This window comes from Rosa chinensis, chromosome 7 (assembly GCF_002994745.2).
Source record: "Rosa chinensis cultivar Old Blush chromosome 7, RchiOBHm-V2, whole genome shotgun sequence".
Lineage (NCBI taxonomy): Eukaryota > Viridiplantae > Streptophyta > Magnoliopsida > Rosales > Rosaceae > Rosa > Rosa chinensis.
Window position 1 is genome coordinate 14,048,310 of NC_037094.1, and position 23,902 is coordinate 14,072,211.

Consider the following 23,902-nt stretch of genomic DNA (forward strand, 5'->3'; position numbering starts at 1 on the left):
AATGGATAGACAAGGAGCAGGACCCCAAAGATCAGAATGTACCTTTTGAAATAGAAGTGTTTGGCTCCAGTTTTGTTGCAGCTAATCAACAATCTTTTTTATGTGTGGCCGTTCCAACATTGTTTGGGTACGGTTGTCAGGGGTGTCCCTTGACCTGACTTCTTTCGAGCGACTGTGGACGAGGAGAGCACCAACCTCATTGTGGGATTCTTTGTGCCTCTTGGTGAGGACTTTTGCTAAGCTTCTTCAAAATCACACAATCGATACTCAACGTCGTAGATCGAGTAGAGCGAAAATCATTGGGAAGTGGGGAGAACTTGCTAAAGGGTGACTTTAGCTTGGCTGGTTTGCGAGGGCGTTACCCTTGCTTGGCTGGTTCTGTAACAGTTGTGGTCATGGTACTACAGTCGGCTCCCTAGGAGACTAGGACCGACGCACGTTGACAGAGGGTTTGGTGACACTGACAGTCGGCTCTTGAGGATTCTGGGACTGGAGTGTGGTCACCGGTAAGAGAAGGAGAGGGGTTGCTCTGGAGAGGCTTAGACAATTGTAGAAATTAATTTATGAATTGTGTGTTTTTACTTCATCGTAATCTCTATATATAGGCTACCAGGCCATAGTGGTTGGCCTTAAACAAATCATGATGAGTTTTCCAATTAAGCACTAATGGAATCATGATAGGTTTTCCAACTAAGCACTAATGAAATCATGATAGGTTTTCCAATTAAGCACTAATGGAATCATGATAGGTTTTCCAATTGGCCACCATGAAATGTAGTTGAATGCTTCCCCACGTGCATGCCATATTCCTTAATTGAATGGGGAGTATGAATATTCGCATGGGCGTGCCTTTTATTGCAGTTTGCATGATCTTCCATAATTCTGCTTGTAGGCTTTATTTAGCCTCTAAATAATATATTTCAAACTTGTCGACAATATATATCTTGAACCACTAACATTGGCTCAATTTCTCCAACACACGCCTTGTCAGGCCAAAATGCTCATTTTGGGTTCAAACATTGCCCCCCCAGACCTCGAAGTCAAAGGTCTTCGTCTTGACTGAAGAGGTCTTGAATCAGCACTGCTCTTATAATGTCATTGCTCCAAAGCCACTTTTATTGGATTGACTGAAATTACTTGACTGATTCCATATAGGCCTCTAAATAGGCCATAAAGCTTGAATGCCACAATCTGAATTGCCTTTGTCATGAATTGACGCTTTTTTTGCCAACTTTATTGCCCCCATGTATCTGATGTCTGGTATGCAGTGAATTGGCGAAACTTGGGCAGGTTATAGGAGATCAGAACTTTAGCACGCCCCCATGCGAAGCAGACTGCTTTTGATCGCGAATGAGGATCATTCTCTTCCTTGGTGGTAGCTTTGCCATGTGTATAGCAGCAAGTATCTGCCTTGTTCGCTAGCTCTCTGTTGAGTTTATAAAATGTAGGTGTTGGAGCCATTTCGCTGGCTAGATCAAGTTTGATCAAGGCCTACAATACTTGGTGAAATAAGATGCAGAATAGCAAACTGTTTGCTGCCATTTAATCATTCGCAAATCTTATGCTGAAGAGGATGATTGAATCATGGCTATTGACATCATGACATATGACCAAGTGAACCCACCATACTTGCTGCAACTTTAGCATGTAAAACCGCATGGGTTTTAATCATGTTTAATTAAAAAACATTAGGCCACTACGTTGGCCCTGCGGTTGTAGGGAAAGGTGTAATGCCATCTCTTCATCGCCACCTCAGATGCAATTCTCAAGATGGAATAATGATTAATTAATTATCAACTAGAGCCACTCACTGGACTAGTTAATAAATTAATCTTCAAAAATATCTGAGCCATAAATCAAGGTGTAGTGGAGAAGTGTTCCTTGCGAACATTTTCTGACTATTTCCTTTAAGGAAGATCTGAGTAAGGAGAAATTTCCTTGAGGTTGAGTGTTTTGTTCCATCACTTCAATTGTTTTCTTCTCATCTTGATGTTCAGCTTCCTCTCAGTAGATGACGGTTTGCTCTGGTACTTTTGAACAATCCAATTAAGACCACAGAGATTGGTCCAGTCCCTATGGTGATTCCTCAAGGCTAAGGAGATTTCTGACCTCCCTCGCCCTTTTGGCTACTAGAATATTTATTCTGGCCATTCATGCAACGTGGGTTGTAGATGTTTTCTCCACATATATCAAAACCACCGCATGGCCCCAAAACATTGGTTAAGAATTTGAAGTTGAATTGACCAATAAAGCCACAGATTGGCTTTCCAAGGCCACAACTTAATTGATAATTAAGTTGGCCATGGCTTAATTGATGATATGCATGACAGCGTCCAGAGCCATGAAAGCCAATGCATGATAATTGAGTTGACCATTTTGAGTATATTTTTGATCACTTTCATGACCGTGGTAGCGTCCAGTAGCAAGACCGCATCTCTCTTGGCCAGATTCTCTTGGAGGCTTGTCTTCTATCTTGCTTTTCCTGAGAAACCCAGAAGCAAACTATTTCTAGTTCTCTCTTTCCTCCAAACTTCATCTTCCATTTCCGAAAAAACCTAGAAATGGCACCCAAGAAACCATTCGTTAATGATTAGGCAGATGAAATCACTGAGCAAGCCGCATTCACCTGGCGGACTAATATGGGTGTTCGATGTAGAAGTCAGACCGGAGAGGAGAGAAGTCTACTGATGGGCTTTGGTGGAGGTGATAATCAAGCGAGCGTGGGTCCCACACCTCGCGATCGTTTTCCAGATGATGCTATGGCCTATTATGGGCTTCCAATCCGCCGTCCCATAGCGGCTCTTCGGCAGGTGCCCGGTGATTTTAGCAGTTGGGGACCAAGGAGGAAAGTGGGTTTGGCCTACCATCACTCCCGAGGAAAATGTTTGGTATCAGGATGTTCGAGCGAGAGATTTGGCCCGTTAGGATGCGGTGGTATCACACAAACCATCGATCTATGCTTCTGTCTTCCCTATAATACCAGCCCTGCACCACTAGCTGCCGTTCTTTGCTTCTAGAACACCTCCAGCAATACATTTGATTTCTGGTTTGGGCAGATGAGCATAACTTTGCTGGATGTTCTTATCATTACGGGGTTGCCCATTGACTTTGACCCATATGTGCATGGTCAGTTTGATGGCATTCAATTTCCTTTGAGAATGGATATGGCTGGTTGAGGGCATCGCAGCAAATCCTACCTATTCTGACGCGACTATTACTACACCCAGTGTGACCACACAGGAGGTATTGCATTCCTGGAATTCTGGATTTGCAAATTTATCTTTTGCACTTCTTCCAACAAACCTACTGGGCCCTGGAATTCTCTGGCCACTGCTCTCTACAATGGTATTTGCGTTGGCCTTGGGCAACCTATATTGGGTGCGTTATGTTGCTCATTTTATAAAGCCGTAATGCGCCCCTTCGATATAGACATTAGTGGCCCTTTCTGGATCCTCGCCTTTTGGCTACAGATTTATTTCCCTCCCTTCCATCACGATAATATTCCAAAGGATCCTCCAGTCGATTCCCTTTTGGGGAATTGGCTTTGCCGCAACGTAAGGTATCGAGCTCCACCCTACTCCGAGTGTTTTATTTACTTGTACTTGCTGGAAGAGGTGCTAGACGATTCCCTCCTCCCCTTGATGATGGCTTTCTGCCCAGTGGACGGGATCATAGAGAAAGAACCCTTCTGGCCTTTTGTAGCGCCATCTCCTGCTTGGATATTCTTCTTGTCACTGACCGCGTAGGCTACGAGCTCTATGCCCCTAACCACTTTGCTCGCCAATTTGGGTTGGCCTAGTTGGTACCGTGGCCTCTGGTTGATTATGCCAATTACTACACCTCTTGGCTGAGATTAGCCCTGCCTGGGTCTGCCCCATTTCAGAGTCAGTTTACTTTGATAATGATTCCCCCTGGGGTCAGAGAGCTGTACCCCCTCAACGATGTCGACGATGATTATGCTGATTGGTGGAAAGAAGTGTCCGTGAACTGTTGGGACATGCCATATGACGAACTCTTCGCCCTGATCTTTCGTGGCATGAGTAGTCTTGGTCCGAAGGACTGCGAGAGTCTTGAGTAATTCTCTAACCCTGCAGCACAACCCCCGCTACCTATTCTACCTTCTCGCTCATCGCATCCAGGGATACAAATCCACGAGCCTGGAGCAACAGTAAGTTTTTGTCTTTCTTCACCATTCCTTTTCCTTGTCTTGATTTTCCCACTCTTATTCCTGAGTGTGTTTTGCAGCAAACTACCGGGAGTAGGACAACCTCTGTTCAGGCTGGGAAACAAAAGGCAATAGCAGAGGAGACTCCTGAGGGAGAGTCTTCTCATGATGAAGATCCCGCTGAGGTAATTTGGTTAAGAACGTTCCCAAACTTGTATATTTGATGCTTCCCCCCTTTTTGAGTTGTGATTCTTTTCTCGTACAGGCCACTGCTGTCTTCACTTGCAAATGCGATCGAGCTCAATTCGTCGAAGAGAGTTTTGAAGATGACGAACATCTGGGAATGCAATTGGTAAACTCTGGCCCCATCTTATCCTATTTAAATTTTAGAATCTAGGCAAGATCTTCACTATGTATCTTTTGACAGGTCCGTCAGAGGACCACTGATCCCTCTCGCCTGAGCCAGGCTGGATCCTCAGCCGCTACAGAAAAGCCAACTCTCTCACTAGTTCAAGCATCAACTAGCCCAGTGGTGCCTCTTCCTTCTCCCACATCTACAAAGCATCCGCAAGGTCCTACCATTCTAATAATGATCTTTAATGAAGACTCCTTGGAGCATGAAAGCATGGAAAGCCACTCTGAGGTTTCTGCCGCTTATGAGGAACTAATGTCGATAAAGATTCCCACGGCACTAGAGGTCCAAGAGGTGAATGAAGTGGGGCCTCTTCCTCTTGGTGACCACGTACCAGATATCGACCCGACAGCTCGAGAGGTAAGCCACTGTTGACCAATGCTTTCCATTTCCCTTTAGATCCAAACCCGCTCTCTGACATTTCTGAACCTAACCAGGATTCTGTTTGTACCAAGGAGGTGGTCCTTGACGCCGAAGCTGTGGCTGGCAGGACGTACATCCCAGGTTTGGGGGATGAGGCGAGCAGTGGTGGTCTCTTGATTTTGGAAATAGACGAGGCAAGCATTGAGGCCGAAGTTTCTGCTCTCGGAGCTGCTCGTTTCCAACACTCTACTGATGAACCTCGCATTGAATTTCCAGAGTTTCCCGCGGCTGAGATGTCCGACCAAGCTCAGGGGGTCGTTGAGGGAAATTATGCTAAAGATGAAAGAATTGAGGAACCAATCGACCTTCTAGCATTGGTGACTTATGATGTGAATCCTTCGCCTCCTCTTCCTCCTAGGCTTGAAAAGCTAGCTTGAATCCTTGAGGAAACTCCTCTTACCGCCGCTGAACTAGTGAGGATAGAGCTTCGAAACTTTTGGGACAACGGCGGCTGAGGCCTGAAGAACTCCCCAGGATCTGGGAAGCTATTATGTTCCTTCGTCGAGAGCACGCGGTCAATCCAACTCAGCTTGACACTATAGAAAAGCTGTTGAAAGACCTTGACGTGGCCAGCGCTCGCCAATCTGCTGTGGAGGCTCAAACTGGTGCTGCCCGTGTGGTACGGAATAACCTCGCTAGTCAGATGGAGACTCTTAGCGGCACCTTGAATAATCGGCCCACTCACATGGGGGAGATAAGGCTCCAGAAGTTAGACTTAGAAGCCCAGATCCGACATCTCCAAGCTCGTTTGGCCCATGTGAACAACGAGCTCAGTATGGAGGAACCCCAACTAGAAGCACCCTTGGCTGCCTCCGAAGAATTGACTTGTCGCTTGGCCCAAGCTGAAGAACGAGCCTTGTTGATTGAAAACGGGGCCCTTGCTGCAGGCTTCCAGGTTGAGGTGCTTTGTGTGAAGCTTGATTTTGGGGGCCAGCCACTTTAGGCCTCTTATGACTTATAGTAGTGATTTCCTTAGGCCCAATTGTAGTACAATATATATATATATATATATATTCTTCTTGTAATACCGACGACATCTTTCTTTCTGAACTAATATTTATCTTTTGGATCCACTTGCTGGCTCCAACTCAAAATTCTTGGTTTTATCTTCTTAATGATTCTTTGACTTCGCATTAACTAACTGTTGAAAACTCCACCGTGAGAATATAATATTGAAAATTGAACAGTTACCTCCTTGAAAACCGTTCGGTTTTCCCACTCGCCAATAATCCCTTCTTTTTCGAGATTCAGGGCAACTTTAATCAAGATTTACTGACACTTAGTTTGACTCTTCGACTGTCCATCCAAGGGTGGAGATGCTTTTCCAAGATTTAGAGCATCTTGATCAAGATTTACTGACACTTAGTTTGACTCTTCTCTTCGACTGTCCATCCAAGGGTGGAGATTTGCATGCCCTATTCCTATAAATAGGTGCATTCTGGGGATGGAAACGTTCACGCCAAAAACCTTCCTCTGAGTTTTAGATCCTCAACAATGGCCTTTCAATCTTTGCTTCTCTTTCTCCTTCTTCACAGACTTTCACCTCATGAAACCATTCTCAACCTCTAGACTTTAGGCCTTATGGCGAAATCTCAAGCGTGGACTAGGCCTCATGGCTTAATCTCAGGCAACCCTTTGTTTCGACCTTCTGCAAGTCTGGATGGAAAATGATAGGCTTCAGATTGGTTTAGAAACACTAGGGGGCTCCAAGTGTGGGATCTCCGGTCATGCGAGATCATCTTTGTTAGAATCCCACACGCGGAGCGAAACGGGGAAAGGGAGGAAGGCCACTTTATGGTTCGTCTTTCCTCCTTTGTTTCCTCCCTTCTGGACCTGGCCGTGTTGTGCCCTCCAGATGGAAGGGGCTTTGGTTATCACCTCCTTCTCCCCCTTTCTCTTCTTGACAGTATCTTGGAGGGATGGACTCTTTGAAGGAATGGGTTCAAGCTACAGAATGGTTGTTCCCATACTTCACATCCAACTAATGGTGGTTACTAAGGCTAAAGGGGGTGCAGAGACTCACGCCGTTATTCAGTTCATTCACTCTCTTCCCCTCTAGGAGATAATGGCGCGGCTCAACCCGACGTTGGATTCTATAGCTGCTTCCTATTGAGGGGGCTTGGAGGCTCCATTTTTTTCACTGGAGTCTCCCCTTCTCATGGATAATGGCGTTGGCCAAGCATATGTTGGGTTCCTCTGCCGCTTCCATTTGAAGGGGGCGCGGGTGCTCCGTTCCTCTTCTTTTTCCTTTAATGAAGTCTGCCCCTCCTTGGGATAATGGCGTGGCTTAAACCGATGTTTGGTTCCTTAACTGCTTCCATTTGAAGAAAGATTCAGAAGACATCTGAAGATTCCCGTTATGTATTTTGGCCACCTTTGGCTTAATAATGAATGTACTGCTTTTGGCCACAAAGCCACTTTATGAATACAATAATATTTTCTTATCCTGATATTCAAATATCCGTGAGGAGCCAATAATTGTGTCTCGCAAGGCCCCAAATATAAGCCCCCATAGTTGTATATTGAAAATAATATGAACTTTTAAAATAAGCTCAGCGTCAAAAAGAGCCTCGTGGCGGCGAAGGTTTTGAGAAAATCCACACCTCGACCCTATTTTCCGCGAAGGTGTTTTCTCGGCGAGAGAAGAGACAAAGCTCAAAAAAATTTCTGAAGCCGCTGACTCGGCTTAGTATAGTGTAGTGTTGCCCCCTAATTTTGCTAGGCGTAGTGAAGAAACGATTATGGGCCTCAAAAACAGGCCTTCATGAATGGGCTTCGCGAGTGTAGGAACACTAGAATTTCCCCATGTCTTATGCGAAGAAACTGTCTACGGCTCCTCTGAGTCCCAGACATTGGGAAAGTATTTCTTCAAGTATCTGCCATTGATAGGGTATGATGGACATCTCCATCCAGGTCCTTAAGGTGAAAATCTCCTTTATAGATGATGTACGGGCCTTCCCATCTTGGAGTCCATTTGCTGCGACCATCTAACTTTTCGCCAAGCGGGAGAATTGCTTTCCAAACCAACTTTCCTTCGCTGTAACTTCTTCCCCGTGTCCGCTTGTCATAGGCGCGAGCGACTCATTGCTTTTCCATGACCAAACCATCTAAAGCCTCCAAGCGCTTTTCGCTAAGGTCTTCATGTTCCTGCCACATAGCCTGAATGTAGTCTTCTCCAATGAGATGATGTTGCTCTTGAACTCGTAATGATTGGACGTTGACTTCCAAAGGCAGGACTGCATCATGGCCAAACATCAAAGCATAAGGTGTTGTCGCGGTGGGATTCCGCTTAGATGTGCGGTAGGCCCAAAGAGTCTCATAAAGTATCTTATGCTATTATCACGGATTAGCTTCCAACATTATTTTCTTCAACAAATTGATAATGATCTTATTGCTGGCCTTAGCTTGACCGTTAGATTGAGCATAACAAGGACTAGAATGGATGAACTGTATTCCCCATTCTCTTGCCAGTTTATCAGCTTCACTACCCATGAAAGCTACCCCTCGGTCCGAAACAAAAACTTCTGGGATACCAAATCTACAAATGATGTTTCTGAACAGGAATTGTCGCAACGTGCCACCAGATGTTTCCTTCAAAGGTTTTGCTTCAACCCACTTTGTAAAGAAATCAGTTGCGACAATGATGAACTTGTGTTGAAGTGATGAATGTGGGTGAATCATTCCAATTAAATCCAGCGCCCATCCTCTTGAAGGCCAAGGCTTTATAATGGGCTGCATTGGAATATTTGGGACATGCTGGACCGGCCTATGAGCTTGCCAGTCCAAACAACCTTTAGCGAACATGATGCAATCCTTCAAGATACTGGGCCAAAAATATCCATGTCGTCTAAGTAACCAACGCATCTTTGGACCTGCCTGGTGAGCGCCGCATATGCTAGAGTGAGCTTCTCGCATGAGCTGTTTCACCTCGCTGCCATAAACACACCTGAAATCTACTCCATCTTCTCCTCTTCTACGCAGCTCATTATTTCTAAGGAAATAGTTGAGGGCAAGGTAGCTAATCCTTCTATCCGCGGTCTGATCAGGATGTTTGATATAATTGATCAAAGAGATGCGTCAATCCACATCAATGGGCTCTAAAGTCGCTACTGACGTGTTTTCTGGAGGATTTATTCTCACCATCCAAGAAGGAAGCATTCGACCCTCTACTTTCAATATTCTCTCGCGCACACCATATCTCAGCGTTACCCCTGTTGCCAGCTGGGCAAACTTGTTCGCGGCGAAATTTTGTTCGCGAAGAATGTGCTCAAGATCCACGTCATTAAACTGGTCCAACAGTTCTAGTGTCCTGTTTAAATAAGGGACCAGTGCGAAGCTAACACATCTAAACTTTTCGCGCAGCTGATTGATGACCAGGAGAGAATCTCCAAGTATTTGTATGTCTCTGACTCCCATTTCCAGTAGTACTTCTAGGCCTATGATTAAGGCCTCATATTCAGCCTGGTTGTTGGCACATTAAAACTCCAACTGGAATGAGTAAGAAAGGTGATCTCTAGCCGGATTCTCCAGTGTGATTCTTGCTCCGGCCATGGTATCTGTTCGGGAACCATCAAAGTACAATACCCACGGTTGTAACATGACCGCTGCCTGGCCATCAGTGAAAGGTTCGGGGCAATGTATATGACATTCCTTTCCCCATAAATTTGCCGCGACCTCAAGCTCGCGAAGCTCTGGAGCATCTAGCATGGGATGATGTGCTAGAAAATCCGCGATGGCTTGACCCTTCACAGCCTTTTGAGGCACATATTGTAAAGAAAATTCTGAAAGAGCCAAGATCCATTTGCCAATTCGGCCCTTAAGAATGGGCTGCGACAACATATATTTGACCAGATCGGTCTGAGTGATTATGCATGTAGTAAATGACAACATGTAGTGGCACAACTTACATGCAGAGAAGTATAACGTTAAACATATCTTTTTTCCATTGGTGTGTACCTGGTTTCGCAATCTGTTAACGTTCCGCTAAGGTAGAAGATGGAATGCTCCACTCCTGCTTCGTCATTTTGTGCCAGTAGGCTGCCTATTGAAGCTTCCGCTGCTGAGATGTAGAGTTTGAGCGGTTGGTTTGGTTTCAGAGAAACGAGAACTAGTGGATTGGTTAGGTAGGACTTTAAGCTATCAAAGGCCCCTTGATGCTTCACTTCCCACACAAATTCTATTTGTCCTTACAGCTTTAGTAGAGCAGAAAAAGGCTGAATCTTGCCGGCAGAATTGGAAATACACCGTCGTAGGAAATTGATTTTTCCTAACAACCTTTGCAACTCCTTCTTTGTTCGCGGCGGCGAGGCATTGATAACTGCTTTAGCTTTATCTTCTGATACCTCAATGCCTCTCTGATGTACAGTGAAATCCCAAAAAATCACCTGCTTGACAAACACACATTTTGCAGGGTTCATGTTTAGCTTGTGACGCCGCATACGTTCGAAAACTTTTTGCAAATCCGCAATGTGATTACACCGCTGCTTGGATTTAATGACTACGTCATCTATATAAACCTCTAGAATCTTCCCTAAGATGTCATGGAAGATTAGGTTCATTGCTCGCTGGTACGTGGCTCCCGCGTTCTTCAAACCAAAAGGCATGACCACGTATTCAAAAACTCCTGCGAAACCTGGGCATCTAAAAGCAGTTTTGTGTCTATCTTCTTCCGCCACTAGAATCTGATGGTAACTGGCATTTTCGTCCATAAAGGAGAGAATTTCATGTCCAGCTACTGAGTCCACCAACATGTCTACTACCGGCATGGGGTAAACGTCTTTGGGAGTGGCCTTATTAAGATCGCGGTAGTCGACACTCACCCTCATTTGCCATTCTTCTTTCGAATCGGAACAACATTGGATAGCCACTTATTATACTTGGCTACCCTGATGATTCCTGAGTTATGCATCTTCTCGACTTCCTCCTTAACCAAAACCTAGGTTTCTGAGTTCATTCGCCTGGACTCCTGCTTCACCAGATTTTGATCTGGGATAGTCGACAGTTTATGGCAGACCAAGTCAGGAGATAATCCGGGCATATCTTCATATTTCTCCGCGAAACGATCCTTATATTCCCGCAATAAATTGATGAGCCCCTGTTTTTCATCAGGCTCTAATTTTGTGCTTATTGCCACTTCCATTGGCTTAGCCTCACTGCCTAAATTTACCTTTTCTGTAGGATTTCTAACCTTTGGCGTTGTATCATACAATCCTGCTGGATCCAATCGGATAGGCTCTTCTTCCTCCTCCTAATCGGAGAATTCTTCGTCAATGTATTCCAATGTCGCTACTTGTGCATAATGTTAGCATTAAAGCCACCCTCAAGTGCAAGAGGTACAAGTTATAGAATAAGGGATTAAGTAAGGATGTCAAAGCCATAAGGATTGGTAAATCCTTTCCTAGCTAGGGAAAACCTAAGGAAAAATTAGAAGAATATGCAAATGTACAATCACAAACAAAGGCTAACAAGTGAACCAAAGTTCATGGTGAGTATGTGCAAGATGGTGAGTAGAGATTTGATTTTGATTTTGAGATTGGTTTCTATTCAAATTGAAACAATGAAAGCAAGTAATATAAACTAAGCTAAACAAAATAAGTTGTTATCAAATGGATGGGATTTAGGGCATCGGGTTTCACATTTTGCCTCCCTTGAAAACATTAAAGCAATTTAATATGAATGATGCAAAGCTAATTGTCCAACTACCCTCTTAGCATCCGGATAGGACTACTAAGGCTTAAATCCCTTTCACTTTATTAACTCTAACCGGATAAGTCTAGAGCTAACTACCTAGAGTCAAATTCAATTACCGGATAGGTCTCAATCCTTTGCCCCTAAATGCATAAAGCTAAGAGTTTAGGTAACCAAGCAAGCAAACCAATCCTATCTCTAGGTGATTTTAGCTCACTACCCTCACATGCACACATGGTGTGCTTTCATGCTCCTTTTTTGCCTAAAGGTAATAAATCTCTAGGAAAAACTTCATGTCATGGCAAACACATAACTCAAATTGATTAGGTCTAAGTAATGCATTCAACTATTGACTTAGCATGTGAGAATGACAACATGAATTTGCATCAATTTATAAACAAAAGCATTAATACAAGCAAGTTTGGCTAGGGCTTTCAACCCTAGCCCCAACTAGTTCACTACCCACACATAGCTAGATATACAAGGTTTAACATTCTATTAAACATCAAATACATAAAGAGATAGGGAGTAAAGGGTGACTATTGATGATGCCGGAAGAGGTGGTGGAGATGGGTCTCCAAGAACATGATGTGGTGGTAGTCACCTCCTTCTTCTTGCTCCAAGCTCTTGATATTGGTAAGACTGATGAAATTGGGAATCTCTAAGGTGAGTTGTGGTGTTGAGTGGTGGAGGAAATGGAGGTTGTAGTGGTGGAAATAGAGGTTTTAGAGGTGGAGATGGTGGTTTTAGAGGTAGAAATGGTGGTGTATTCTCTAGAGAGAAAATTGATCTTGGATAGGATGAAGATGATTGAATGGAGTCAAGAATGCTGAATAATTAGTCTTTGGCCTCTCTTTGATCAGCTATATGTGTCCTCTAAAGTGTGCAAGAGATGCTCTTACACCATTGTCCCCAAAATGATCCCAAATTGGCAAGGTGACAAAAGGACAAGGTGTAGGGTGATATTTGAATTTCAAGTGATGGGAGATTCTCACCACCATGGTCCTCCTTTGCTGGAGAAAAGACCCTCCATGAGTGGCGACTGGCCAGAAAAGTTTGTCGGAAAAGTCTGCCAGAAAAATCGCCTGAAAAGTCGATTTGCAATTTTCTTCCAATCTCCGTGTCTTCTTCCCCTAGCTTCAAATCTCCACATTTCAAGCCTCAAATAGTCATTTCATTCTCAATGCAAGGTTTTCTACAAATAAAAGGAAATGGATTAAAAAGGGCAAAATAGTATGGAAGACATATCAATTTTCATAATTATAAGACACAATTGCATAAGTAATTTGTGACTCAACACATAGGCCTCTTTTTCGATCAAATATGAAGACAATCTGTCATACAAAGAATGAAAGGCCGCTACCTCTTCCTCCATGAGATCGTGATCCATTAATTAAAACTTGGAGATGGCACCGCATGTCCAGGCCTTTCGAAGTCCTTTTTGGCTACCGCGAGCCCCCATTGTGCCAATTCAGAGGCCGTCACCCCTGTGGGGCCGCCACTATCATCAATACTAACAACCTGTAAAGGAGAGATTGGTTCTAGGTAGTACCTTGCGTCCACGTAGCTGGCGGACAACCAAAAAGGTCGAGGGTCTGCTTTTACAATTTCCGCCTTGTCCGAGACTCTGTCTCATATGATCAGCTCCTGATGAAGGGTGGATGGGACACAATAACTCCGGTGGATCCAGTCGCTGTCCAGAATTACGCTATATGCCACATAGCAATCCATAACAAAGAAAGCGTAAACCCCTTCTGCTCGACCCACCTTGACTTGTAGGAAAATCAAACCCAATGTTTTGGTTACAGTCCCCGCGAAGTTCTTTAGCGTAAGGGACGTGGATTGGATTTTCTCTTTCTTGATCCCTAGCAGATACATGGTTCTGGTGGTCAAGACGTTGACTGCAGCGCCTGTGTCTACCATGATCTTGCTAACCTTGATGCCGTTTACATCGACGGTGATATACAATGGCCTTATGTGTTGCGCCATTGCTGGCGTTGGCTTGCTGAAGCCCATGTCTTGGTCTCTCACATTGGTGTTTGCAGCCTCCGCTGCTTCAACTTCCTTTGAAGTGGGTTTCTTCGTGAGAGATGACGCCCTGAGGTGATCTCCAACGTTCGTTTGTCCAATGATTTATCATCCTCTGCTTGGCATTCCTGAGCTGCCACTGGCAAGGGATATTTTGATGATAGGACATACACCACGTTACATGTAATATCCAACATGTCTGCTTCTTTTGATTCCGCCGCAGGAGAGCTCAAGTCCACTTCCCGCGAACTTACTTGCGATGTAAGCATCCAGCGATCCTTCGCGGAGGTAAATTCCTTCTTAGGTGGGTCCTGCCTCTGCTTCACTGATGAAGCCCCTTCTGAATTCTCAACCACTATGCTTTGAACCTTCTTTGGCCTCCACTGCATAATTACAGATCGATTGTCTTTGCCCCCCAGCCTATCAAAGATTGAAGGCTCTCTATCTCTTCATTCGCGAGATATTCTCCTCCAAACACTGACTTTACGAGTTGGCAGCGATTCTCGTCCTGCGGGAGCTAGGGACTTCTCCTGACTGTCCTTCCGGCGAGCGCTAGTTTTTGAAGCCCGTTACGACCTCTTAGGACGCCGCTGGAAAACCCGCGGGGCGATGAACCTTTTGGAGGTCAATGCCTCCACCTGTCTCTGGTATTCTTCTGGAGATCTCACCAACTGCGATGGTTTAATCAACCTCTGATCCAACGCTCCAAGGTTAGCTTTGCTTCTCCAAACCTCCACTGGAGTTTTCTCTTCCTTGAAGAGCTCATCCCCACCGCCTTGCCCTTATTCTGTGTATACCATCTTCCTTCTGTGATGGAGGACGTCAGCGCCGGGAGAATATAAGGTCTGGTCGTAACATCAGGCCGTTCGTTCGCCCTTTCTCCTTCTCTCGCAACCTTTAGCTTCTTGAACAAGTTAGAATCCTTTGGGGAAGAAGCAGGGCCGGCCCTGTGAGTTTAGAGGCTCAAGGCTAAAAAAATTTTGAGGCCCCAAAAACAAATGCTCAAACCAATACGAAGGCACTTTCTTATTTCTTCTCATAATCTAAATTAGAGGTCTTTATTGTCACTGACAAGGAACCCAAAATCGAATTTGTGGTAATTGGAATGCATGCAAGAACTCAAATTTCTGCCTTTCTGGTGAGTAATTATACTCAGTCTTTGAAGAAAAACCATTTCTTAAACCCAGAAGAAGAAAAAATAGAAGAGAAAAGAAAAAACCGTGAAATTGATCACAACTCTTACCAAGTCAAGCTACTCAGACACCAAATTGATCAACATCTTAGTAGATCAAGCTACCCAGACACCAAAGACATAGAAAGAGAAATAGCACAACCAAAAACCAAAAACCCAAACGATGAGAAGAAACTGATGACAAATAAGGAATTGATGACAAATTGTGTATTAATTTAGAGAAAAATCCAAACCAAATGAGCAGAGCAAAAGGGTTTAATTACAAGGAACAGTGAGGCAATGAGGTTGTTGCATAAAGGCAAAATAGGGGGGCTACGATTGCCGGAAGGCAGCCAAGATTCTGAATTGAATTCAAAATGATCTGGTATGCAATATTATACTGTGCTTCTTTATTTCTCTCTTTCTGAACTGAGTTCAAAATGTTCACAGGCTAACACAACATATCAAAGAAACCCACCCTCCCATTGTCAGATCAAACCAAAACCCAGATAACTCTATGTTGTGAGAATGAAGAATGAGAGGAAAAATAGAAGAGAAAGAGAGAAAAAGGGGGAAGAAAGAAACTGAGGATGGGGGATTGGTGGTGATGATGATGTGAAATTAAGCTGGTGATTTGTTTGATAAGAACACTGTAGAGGGAGAGAGAGCCCTGGAAGGAGAAGAACAGGAGATTTTACAAAAAGATAAGTTTTACTATCTTTTTTTTATATTTATTATTATTATTATTATTATTATTGCAGGTCTACATAAATTTTTTTTTTAGGCCCCCTGAAATATGAGGCCCTAGGCCTGGGCCTGCTTCGCCTAGGCTCAAGGCCGGCCCTGGGAAGAAGTTCCTGACCCGGCGTGTGTTCTTAGGCTACCTGGCTGGAAGCTTCTAGAATGTGCTAGTAACTTCATTAGTGGTAAGGAGCCAAAGCGAACAGTCCGTTCGTCCTCTTCATGCAACGCCTGGATATCGCATTCCTCCTTGCACTTTAAGCATAGAATAATAGGTGGACCCGTCTTGGATCTCCGCTTCGCGAACTATTCCGTCACCTTTTCTAAGCCCCCGATGGTGTTTGGCTCCAAAACCAATATGGGTGCAAACTGTCTCTTTTGAGCGTGTGTGTAGGTGCGGCAGCACCGTGGGGTGCAGTCATCGGAGAATCCCTTGACCTGACTTCTTGATCAAACGATGTGGACGAGGAGAGCACCAACCTCGTCACAAGGTTCTTTTCTCTGCCTTCCTAAAAAGGACTTCTTGCCTTACGGGTAAGAGCTTTGGTTGTGATCTCTTCGCCTCATCGAATCGATACTCAACGTTGTAGGTTGAGCAGAGCAATCACTGGGAAGTTTGGAGAAAGCACGGGTTTGCTAAAGCGTATGTTTAGCTTCGCTGGGTTGCGAGGGCGTTACCCTTGCTTTGTTGGGTTGCAGGTAGGTTTGCACCGGAGAGACTTTGATAATCGTTGAGATTAGTTGATTGAAGAGTTGTCCTTAATTTGTCCTTGAAACCTGGAATTTATACCTAGGGTTTCGACTGTTCCTTGCCATAGAAGGATTATTGATTGAAGTTTCATATTCGATCACCGCTACTTGATTCTAATAAGGACTCGTTTTCCTTATGGATCACGGAATGGGTGAAGCTATAACCCAAACCCAAGTAGGCTTATTTTTGGGCCGCATGTATCGACCAGCTATGCTAAATCCCCTAAGGGATCTTGCCAAAAATACTTTTGGGCTCAAACAGATGGTACTATCTAGGCTCCGCCTCTGTTGATCCTTTGTATCCCAAACCACGTCAACCATGTTGACTCCAGTGTCTGGGAATGGATCCAAATCTACTAGCGCCGCTGCTGTTGCTTGCGCTTCAACCTGTAAGCTACCATTATTCAACCAGATCTGGATCTGATCCTTTAACCTGACACAGTCAGCTGTGTTATGATTCCACAAATTGTGGAACTTACAGTATTTCTTTCCCCTAAGCTGATCTGGTTTGGGGAATGGCCCGAAGTTAGTCTTCACCATCTTCGCAGCGATCATCTCATCTAAGATCTCATGAGCTTTATTTGCATCATAGGTATAACTTGCGAATTCAGGTTTGGTGAAGACCACAAACTTGAGTTTCATTGGCTCTTTGCACAGCTTCAGCGGCTTTAGTGCTGATGCCTTCTTTTCGGTGAGCTCGAGTGCTGCTACTTCATCTTCCTCGAACTCTACAGCCTCTGCCAGGCCAGATTCCTCGCTCCTATAGTAAGGATCATAGGAACTTGATTGATGGAGCGCAGCCACTGTTTGGCTTTTCCCTAGGATATATGTCCTTTTCGAGGCTTTTTTCATACCGTCGATCTCCCTGAGAAAGTGCTCAAAACTTCTTACTTCTGTGATCAGTTCCCCCATGGAGCTGAACATGCTTCCATGCTACTTCTTGCATTGGCAAGGCTCTAAGCCTTTGATTGCCAACTTCACCAGTTCTTTCTCTGGTAGAATCACGTTCAACTTCCCCTTCTATATCTAGAAGCGCTGAAGATATGTGACAACAGATTCAGTTGGTTGCTGAGCCATCTGAGTAAGTGAAGCCAGATCTACCTCAGGCTTGAGAAACCCAAAAGTTTCCTTGAACAGCTTTTCCACCCCAGACCAACTTGTAACTGATCCTGGTTGCAGCTTAGTAAACCAGGTGAAGGCAGCCCCAGACAAAGAAGTGGCGAAGATCTTACATTTCAGACTGTCATCGTTCTGGTATTGGCCACACTGTACTCAAAACCTGACCAAATGAGCCTCGGTACTTTCGACTTCCTCTCCCAAGAAAGTAGAGAACGTGATGTTCTTATATCCCATAGGATAAGGTGAGTGCATAATGTGCGGTGGGAAAGGCCCCTAATAGGCCTTCTCCAAGTTAGGCCTATGGTTCACGACCCTAATCATCTCTTCTACCTCTTCTCTCCTTATGTACCCAGGATCCGGGGGCGGAGGATGGAGGTGGAATATTGTTTCACCAACTGGCCTGATCAAGGGTGGCGCCTGTGATGTTTGACCAGTCCACAATATGCCACCTACATGAGCAGTCTTGGGTTGAGCTGACATCTGCAACGTAAGTCCTGTTGCTGTTTGACTCTTCGCAGCCGCGGTGACCTTCGCTGAACTTCCAGCCTGGTCAACCCCTAGAGATTCTTCGAATACGCACTCGTATCCATCGCTGTCGTATTGGGCAACTATGACAGGCTCAAGGTCGATTCCCCTGGAGCTATTTAAAGTACCGCTTTTCTGAGTGACCGTTGGTGCCTTATCGACTTTTTCACCGATCGTCAGAGTATTTGCCTTACTCCTGGCAGACGTGGTGGTTGTAGCTGGAATGTGGGTTGCCGCGCCGCTACCGATGACTTTGTCTCGAGCATTTGGCGGTACATACTTGCCAGATATGGGGGACTAACCTAGAGAGCCCAGAATGGCGCTAGGATCTCCCAGTTTTTTATGCAGAACCTCTCTCGCCTGATCGAGGTCAACCTTCTGCATGGCCACTTGGGTCACGACGTTGGATTCTTCTTTGCGAATTGTCGCGACTTCTGAAGCGATGGTTTGACTCTGAGCACTTATCAAGTCCATGAGCTGCTTGTGGTTTCTCTTGCTTAGTTGCATCAAATCTCCGATGCTACCGCGTGCTTGCAACTATTCTTGTTCGAGTCTTCGGACTGTGCTCGACAAGGCCCAATACCTCTATTCTTGTTCAGCGAGGTTTTTAAACATCTTTTCATAAAAAGAATCATTATTCTTTCGAAAAACCTCGAGCTTTTATTGCATGCTCGCATTCTCCGGAAGGGGGATGGGTATGAAACCCATTGCTCGCCACTCGTCGCTAACCAAATTGGTGGTAGCGGTCGGGTTTCGTTCTTTGTTGGTTGCCATCTCGGGAGATGGGGAATTAAGAGCAAATTTTTGACTTACTTGCTCTTTAGAAAGACCACAACAATTCACACGGCAGTGTGGCTTGTAGTTGGAGGTCCTGTGTTTCGGGTAGTTGACATAAACCTTTTGATAAGGGTTTGCGTTTGACTTCCCAATGGCTGCGATCGCGAAGAAACGCTATGCTGTAGGTTCCACAGGGCGTGCCAAAATATTTGGCTCCAGTTTTGTTGCAGTTGGTCCACAGTCTCTTTTCTGTGAGGGCGTGCCAGCACCGTTTGGGTGCGGTCGTTGGGGGTGTCCCTTGACCTGACTTCTTTCGAGCGATTGTGGACAAGGAGAGCACCAACCTCGTAGCGGGATTCTTTGTGCCTCGTGGTGAGGACTTTTGCTAAGCTTCTTTAAAAGCACACAATCGATACTCGACGTCGTAGATCGAGCAGAGCGAAAATCACTGGGAAGTGGGGAGAACTTGCTAAAGCGTGACTTTAGCTTGGGTTGTTTACGAGGGCGTTACCCTTGCTTTGCTGGTTCCATAACCGTTGTGGTAGCGGTACTACAATCGGCTCCCGAAGAGACTAGGACCGAAGCACGTTGACAGAGGGTTTGGTGGCACTGACAGTTGGCTCTTGAGGATTCTGGCACTAGACTGTGGTCACCGGTAAGAGAAGGAGAGGGGTTGCTCTGGAGAGGCTTGGATAATCGTAGAGATTAATTAATGAATTGTGTGTTGTTACTTTGTCGTAGCCTCTATATATAGGTTACCAGGCCACAATGGTTGGCCTTAAACAAATCATGATGGGTTTTCCAATTAAGCACTAATGGAATCATGATAGGTTTTCCAATTGGCCACCATGAAATGTAGTTGAATGCTTCCCCACATGCATGTCATATTCCTTAATTGAATGGAGTATGAATATTCGAATGGGCGTGCCTTTTCTTGCAGCTTGCATAATCTTTCATAATTCAGCAGGTAGGCTTTATTTAGCCTCTAAATAATATATTTCGAACTTGTCAACAATATATAGTTTGAGCCACTGACATTGGCTCAATTTCTCCAAAACACGCCTTGTCAGGCCAAAATGCTCATTTTGGGTTCAAACAAGAAGTATAGACTTGGAAACAAACTCAGGAAAAGGCAATCAATGCATCTTGCCAGCAAGGCTGTGTGCACAAGTATGAAAAGCTTGATCATTATTATATGTGACTTTAGACAATGACAACATTTTAGACACTACATCTGAAGAAGGATGACCAAGTCTTTGGTGCCATAGTGAGCATTTGACAGCAGCTCCAACATATGCAGTTTGAGCATACTGAAATGAAGGAATGGATTTTGGTGATTTGAAAAGAAAGAGACCTTCCCCATTACTCTTTCCTCTGTAAAGAAGAGCTTTTGTTGCCTTGTCCTACACACATATATCAGTATCATCCATGGTGATGAAGCAGTGATTATCTTTGCATAGCTTATTGAAAGAAAGATTAACTGCTAAGCTAGGAACATGAAGCACATTATTCAGTTTAAAAGTATGAGTTGCAAGTGTAATATGTCCAACACCAATGTGTTTAACATGCAAACCTTCTCCATTACCAATTGTAATGGTATTGTTGGAGTCAAACAGATGAGCAATGGAAAGGTTCCTCAGATCAGATGTCATGTGATGAGTTGCGCCAGTGTCTCCAATCCATACCTCAGTATTATTGGCATTGTGAGAATTTGAAGAACTTGCACATGAACAATTAGTGTGTTCAATCAAAGCAGTGAGTGAGGCAGGAGGCTCAGAATCTTGATAAGCATAGTTGCTCCTATGATGACAATTGAGTGCAACATGTCCCTTGAGACCACAGATTTGGCACACCACAACAGATAGAGAGGGATGATAAAGAGGTATATCACTTTGATAGTGTACATACCTCCAATAATATGGAGTATTTACTACATCACCAAGCATAAGTAACACCTACTTTGGGACATCCACAAGACATGGCAAGGCCCAACCGAGACATGCATCGTGTAGCCCTATATTCAGGCTACGTGGCGGTATCCGGAAGTCGCAAATCCGCCACCGGGAAGCCACCTTTCCGCCCTTGCCAAGATGCCCCCATAACATAGCTTTCTACATGTTAAATAGACTAGAATAGTAACTTTGCTTGTCCCACATCGAAGAGCAAGTAAATGAGAAGCATTCCTTCATCTATAAAAGGAATGCCTCCTCCCACAACTCAACACATTCATTACATCTCTTGTAATCTTGTTAGGCCGCAAGGCTCGACACACTAGTATAGCTTTCAAGTGGACGTAGTCTCCCGCTCATGCGGAGGCGAACCACTATACATCTTGTGTCAATTCCTCTTTCTCTCTCTCTTTCTTTATTTATAGCTAACTAGAGATCCCACGGATCACTAACGTTAACATTGGCGCCGTCTGTGAGAAGCCAACACAAAGGCTTCGTCACCTATCACGAACTTTGACCCGAAAATGTCGAGTCGACGCTCATTCAACATCAAATTGGGGCCGGTCAACGCCCAGCGGGTCCGGTCAACGCCCGGCGGAGTCGGTCAACGCCCAACTCACAAAGTCAACGCCGAACAAAGCTTGGTCAACTCTGACCAAGGTTAGTCAACGCTGAACTATTTTCAAAAAAAAAAAAAATAAAAAAAATTTGGCGGCAAATCTTCTCTGGACACCCAGAGATTTGCTCTGGACACCGGCCACCTCCAAAGCATCATCCTCCGCCAACTCTTCTTCTCCGCTCCGCTGAGCTCCGGTTCCGCCGGACACCAGTTCCGCCGAACTCCGGTTCAGCCAGACACACGTTCCGCCGAACTCCTGTTCCACCGGACTCCAGTTCTGCAGCTCATCACCTCCGCTGAAGAATACCAGCGGCTAACCTCCGCTGACCATACTGCAATCTCCGCCGAACTCGGAGCCTCCGCTAACCATCCTCCTCCGCTCCGCCACACTTCTTCAATGGCCAGAGCTCCGCTAGGAATCGCCAAAGCTTCGCTGGCACTGCCAGGAAGCCTCCGCCGGACTGCACCACCGGGTTGCCTCCGCTGGGCCTCCGCCAGTCAACACTTACCGTTGCACTTCCGCCGGCCAAAGCACCGCTGGCCATGCTCCATTAAAGCTTCACCACCGACGGCTTTGCAGACTTAAAAACTGTAAATCCCCACCAGCCTAGCTCCGGCCATAACTTCCGCTAGCTTTCATCAGCGGAACCGCCAGCTACCATCAGCGGCAAAGCAAGCTCCGCTCCGCCAGCCAAGAGCTCTGCCGTCCATGATCATCAGCGGCACACCTCCGCCGAACTTCCGCTTGACAAACTTCCGCTGGACAAAACCTCTAACCAACAGGGTACCGGTCCTCAATCGGGGTTTCGCGGTCAAAGCTTCCAATTCATAAACACATGCACATAGCCATCAATGATTGCTGGGTCTTCTTTTGGGAGAGATCTTGGGATGAATAAGAGCAAGAAATCTTTAGAACTAGAATTTGCAGCCACGCCATAATTGCTATGGACACCCACGGCTGAATAAAGCTCCAGGCCCGCCCATCAGCGCCGAACTCCTCCGCTAGCCACAATAGTCCAACAAGGCTCTGCCAACCTTCACTGGCCGGTAAAGCCCCGCTGAACCTTCACCCTTCACCGCAGAGGCGTTACTGAGATCCTCCGCCGGACTTCAATAAGGAGCATAGCTCCGCTCCGCAGAGCACCTCCGCGAGCGAGCTTCACTGACCCATTGGATTGCACCATCGGGCAGCCTCCGCTGGGCTTCTCCGCTGGCAATTCTCGCTGCACACTGTCGAACATTCAAGCCATTAGCAGAGCTATCTGGGCTATATTGATACCCAGCCTTACAGCACTTCGATCTCTACTGCAAAGCTAAGTGTTCTTCCATATATAGTATTCTCCGTACTATTAGAGCACCACGTGCTTCTCTTTTCTCTCAAAATTGGGGTGCACATACCCGTCTGCACAAACACCACAGTTATGTTTATCTTGTTGGCCACGTGTGCCGTTTCCAACTTGCCATCAGCTATGGCCACATGCACACAGATAGTGTTGAACTAGTTATTACATTCATAATTATAGGTTGGTACTTCTTTACCAAATTGTGCATGTGGTAGAGGTTGGGAGATGTCTGAACTATACATGTATAATTATGTATATATATATATAGTTTTAACCAACAAACAAGTTGGCTGAAGGGGTCAACTAGTCAACTAGGCATTTTTCGCTAGGCCCAATGCTAAACTGACATGCATATAAACATATCTATGGTTAATTAGTGACATTATCTCAAAAGCCTCGGTTTGCTTGCAATATAGTTTGTTTGTATTACACTACCCTATGCACAACTTACAAGAACTCTATTTATTGCGGCAGCTTTCCATGTCTATCCTACGGAAGACACACCACTTTAGGTTCAGGCCTTTACCATATAATTAACTTGCTATATAAATGTACAATTCCATTGCACCGCTACTCTATATGTGATCTTTCACTCCCTAGGTGACCAAGTCAATTATAGGGCTACTCTAAATGCAATGTTCCTCGTACTCTTCATCCAGTACATATATAAACAACTAACTCTCATGGCCAAGTTATACACACTAATGTACTAATCATTTATTTTGTTTCAAGGAAATTCAACTATTTCTATGGAGCATTCAACCGCAACTACGAGTTGATGGACATTATCGGAGTACTCTATCCGCCACAAGCAATGGACCGCCATGCTCGGCCAACTCCGCTAGCCCCCAAATCGGCATAAGATAAGTCACTATATCTTATCTCTTACGCTCTTGCAATTAGAGCTACTACCATACCAATACCATGCTTTTACTACTTCTAAGCATGCCTACAATATATCACACTTGATATGCTTTTACATGATTCCATAAACTTTTGAGCATGCCAACAACATTTCGTAGATTTGGCAACACTTTCTAGATCTCACATACTAGATATGCCATGCTTCACATACCGATCTCAATGATCCTTTAGCATATCTACAAAAATGCAAAAATGATATTACCATCCACATTACAAGTAAATGCTATACACATATGCCATGCTTCTATTTTAATTGCAAAATTAAATAA

The 23,902-nt window shown here is 44.9% G+C and overlaps 1 protein-coding gene across 1 annotated transcript; it reads right to left on the bottom strand.

The window, feature by feature from the left end:
- Positions 1-8,081: 8,081 nt before the first annotated feature.
- Positions 8,082-9,839, bottom strand: LOC112177440. The gene is made up of 4 exons (XM_024315728.1): positions 9,490-9,839; positions 9,141-9,309; positions 8,469-9,038; positions 8,082-8,333 (listed from the first exon to the last, which is right to left on the bottom strand). The coding sequence occupies exons 1-4, from the start codon at positions 9,837-9,839 to the stop codon at positions 8,082-8,084; spliced, it is 1,341 nt and encodes a 446-aa protein (XP_024171496.1).
- Positions 9,840-23,902: the final 14,063 nt, after the last annotated feature.

Excerpts from the sequence above, each read along its gene's own strand:
- LOC112177440 (XM_024315728.1), bottom strand. The coding sequence starts at position 9,839 with ATGTTGTCGCAGCCCATTCTTAAGGGCCGAATTGGCAAATGGATCTTG. Across the intron at positions 9,310-9,489 it reads CACCTTTCTTACTCATTCCA|GACACTAGAACTGTTGGACC; the intron begins GTTGGAGTTTTA and ends TTATTTAAACAG. Across the intron at positions 9,039-9,140 it reads GAATGCTTCCTTCTTGGATG|ACCGCGGATAGAAGGATTAG; the intron begins GTGAGAATAAAT and ends CATCCTGATCAG.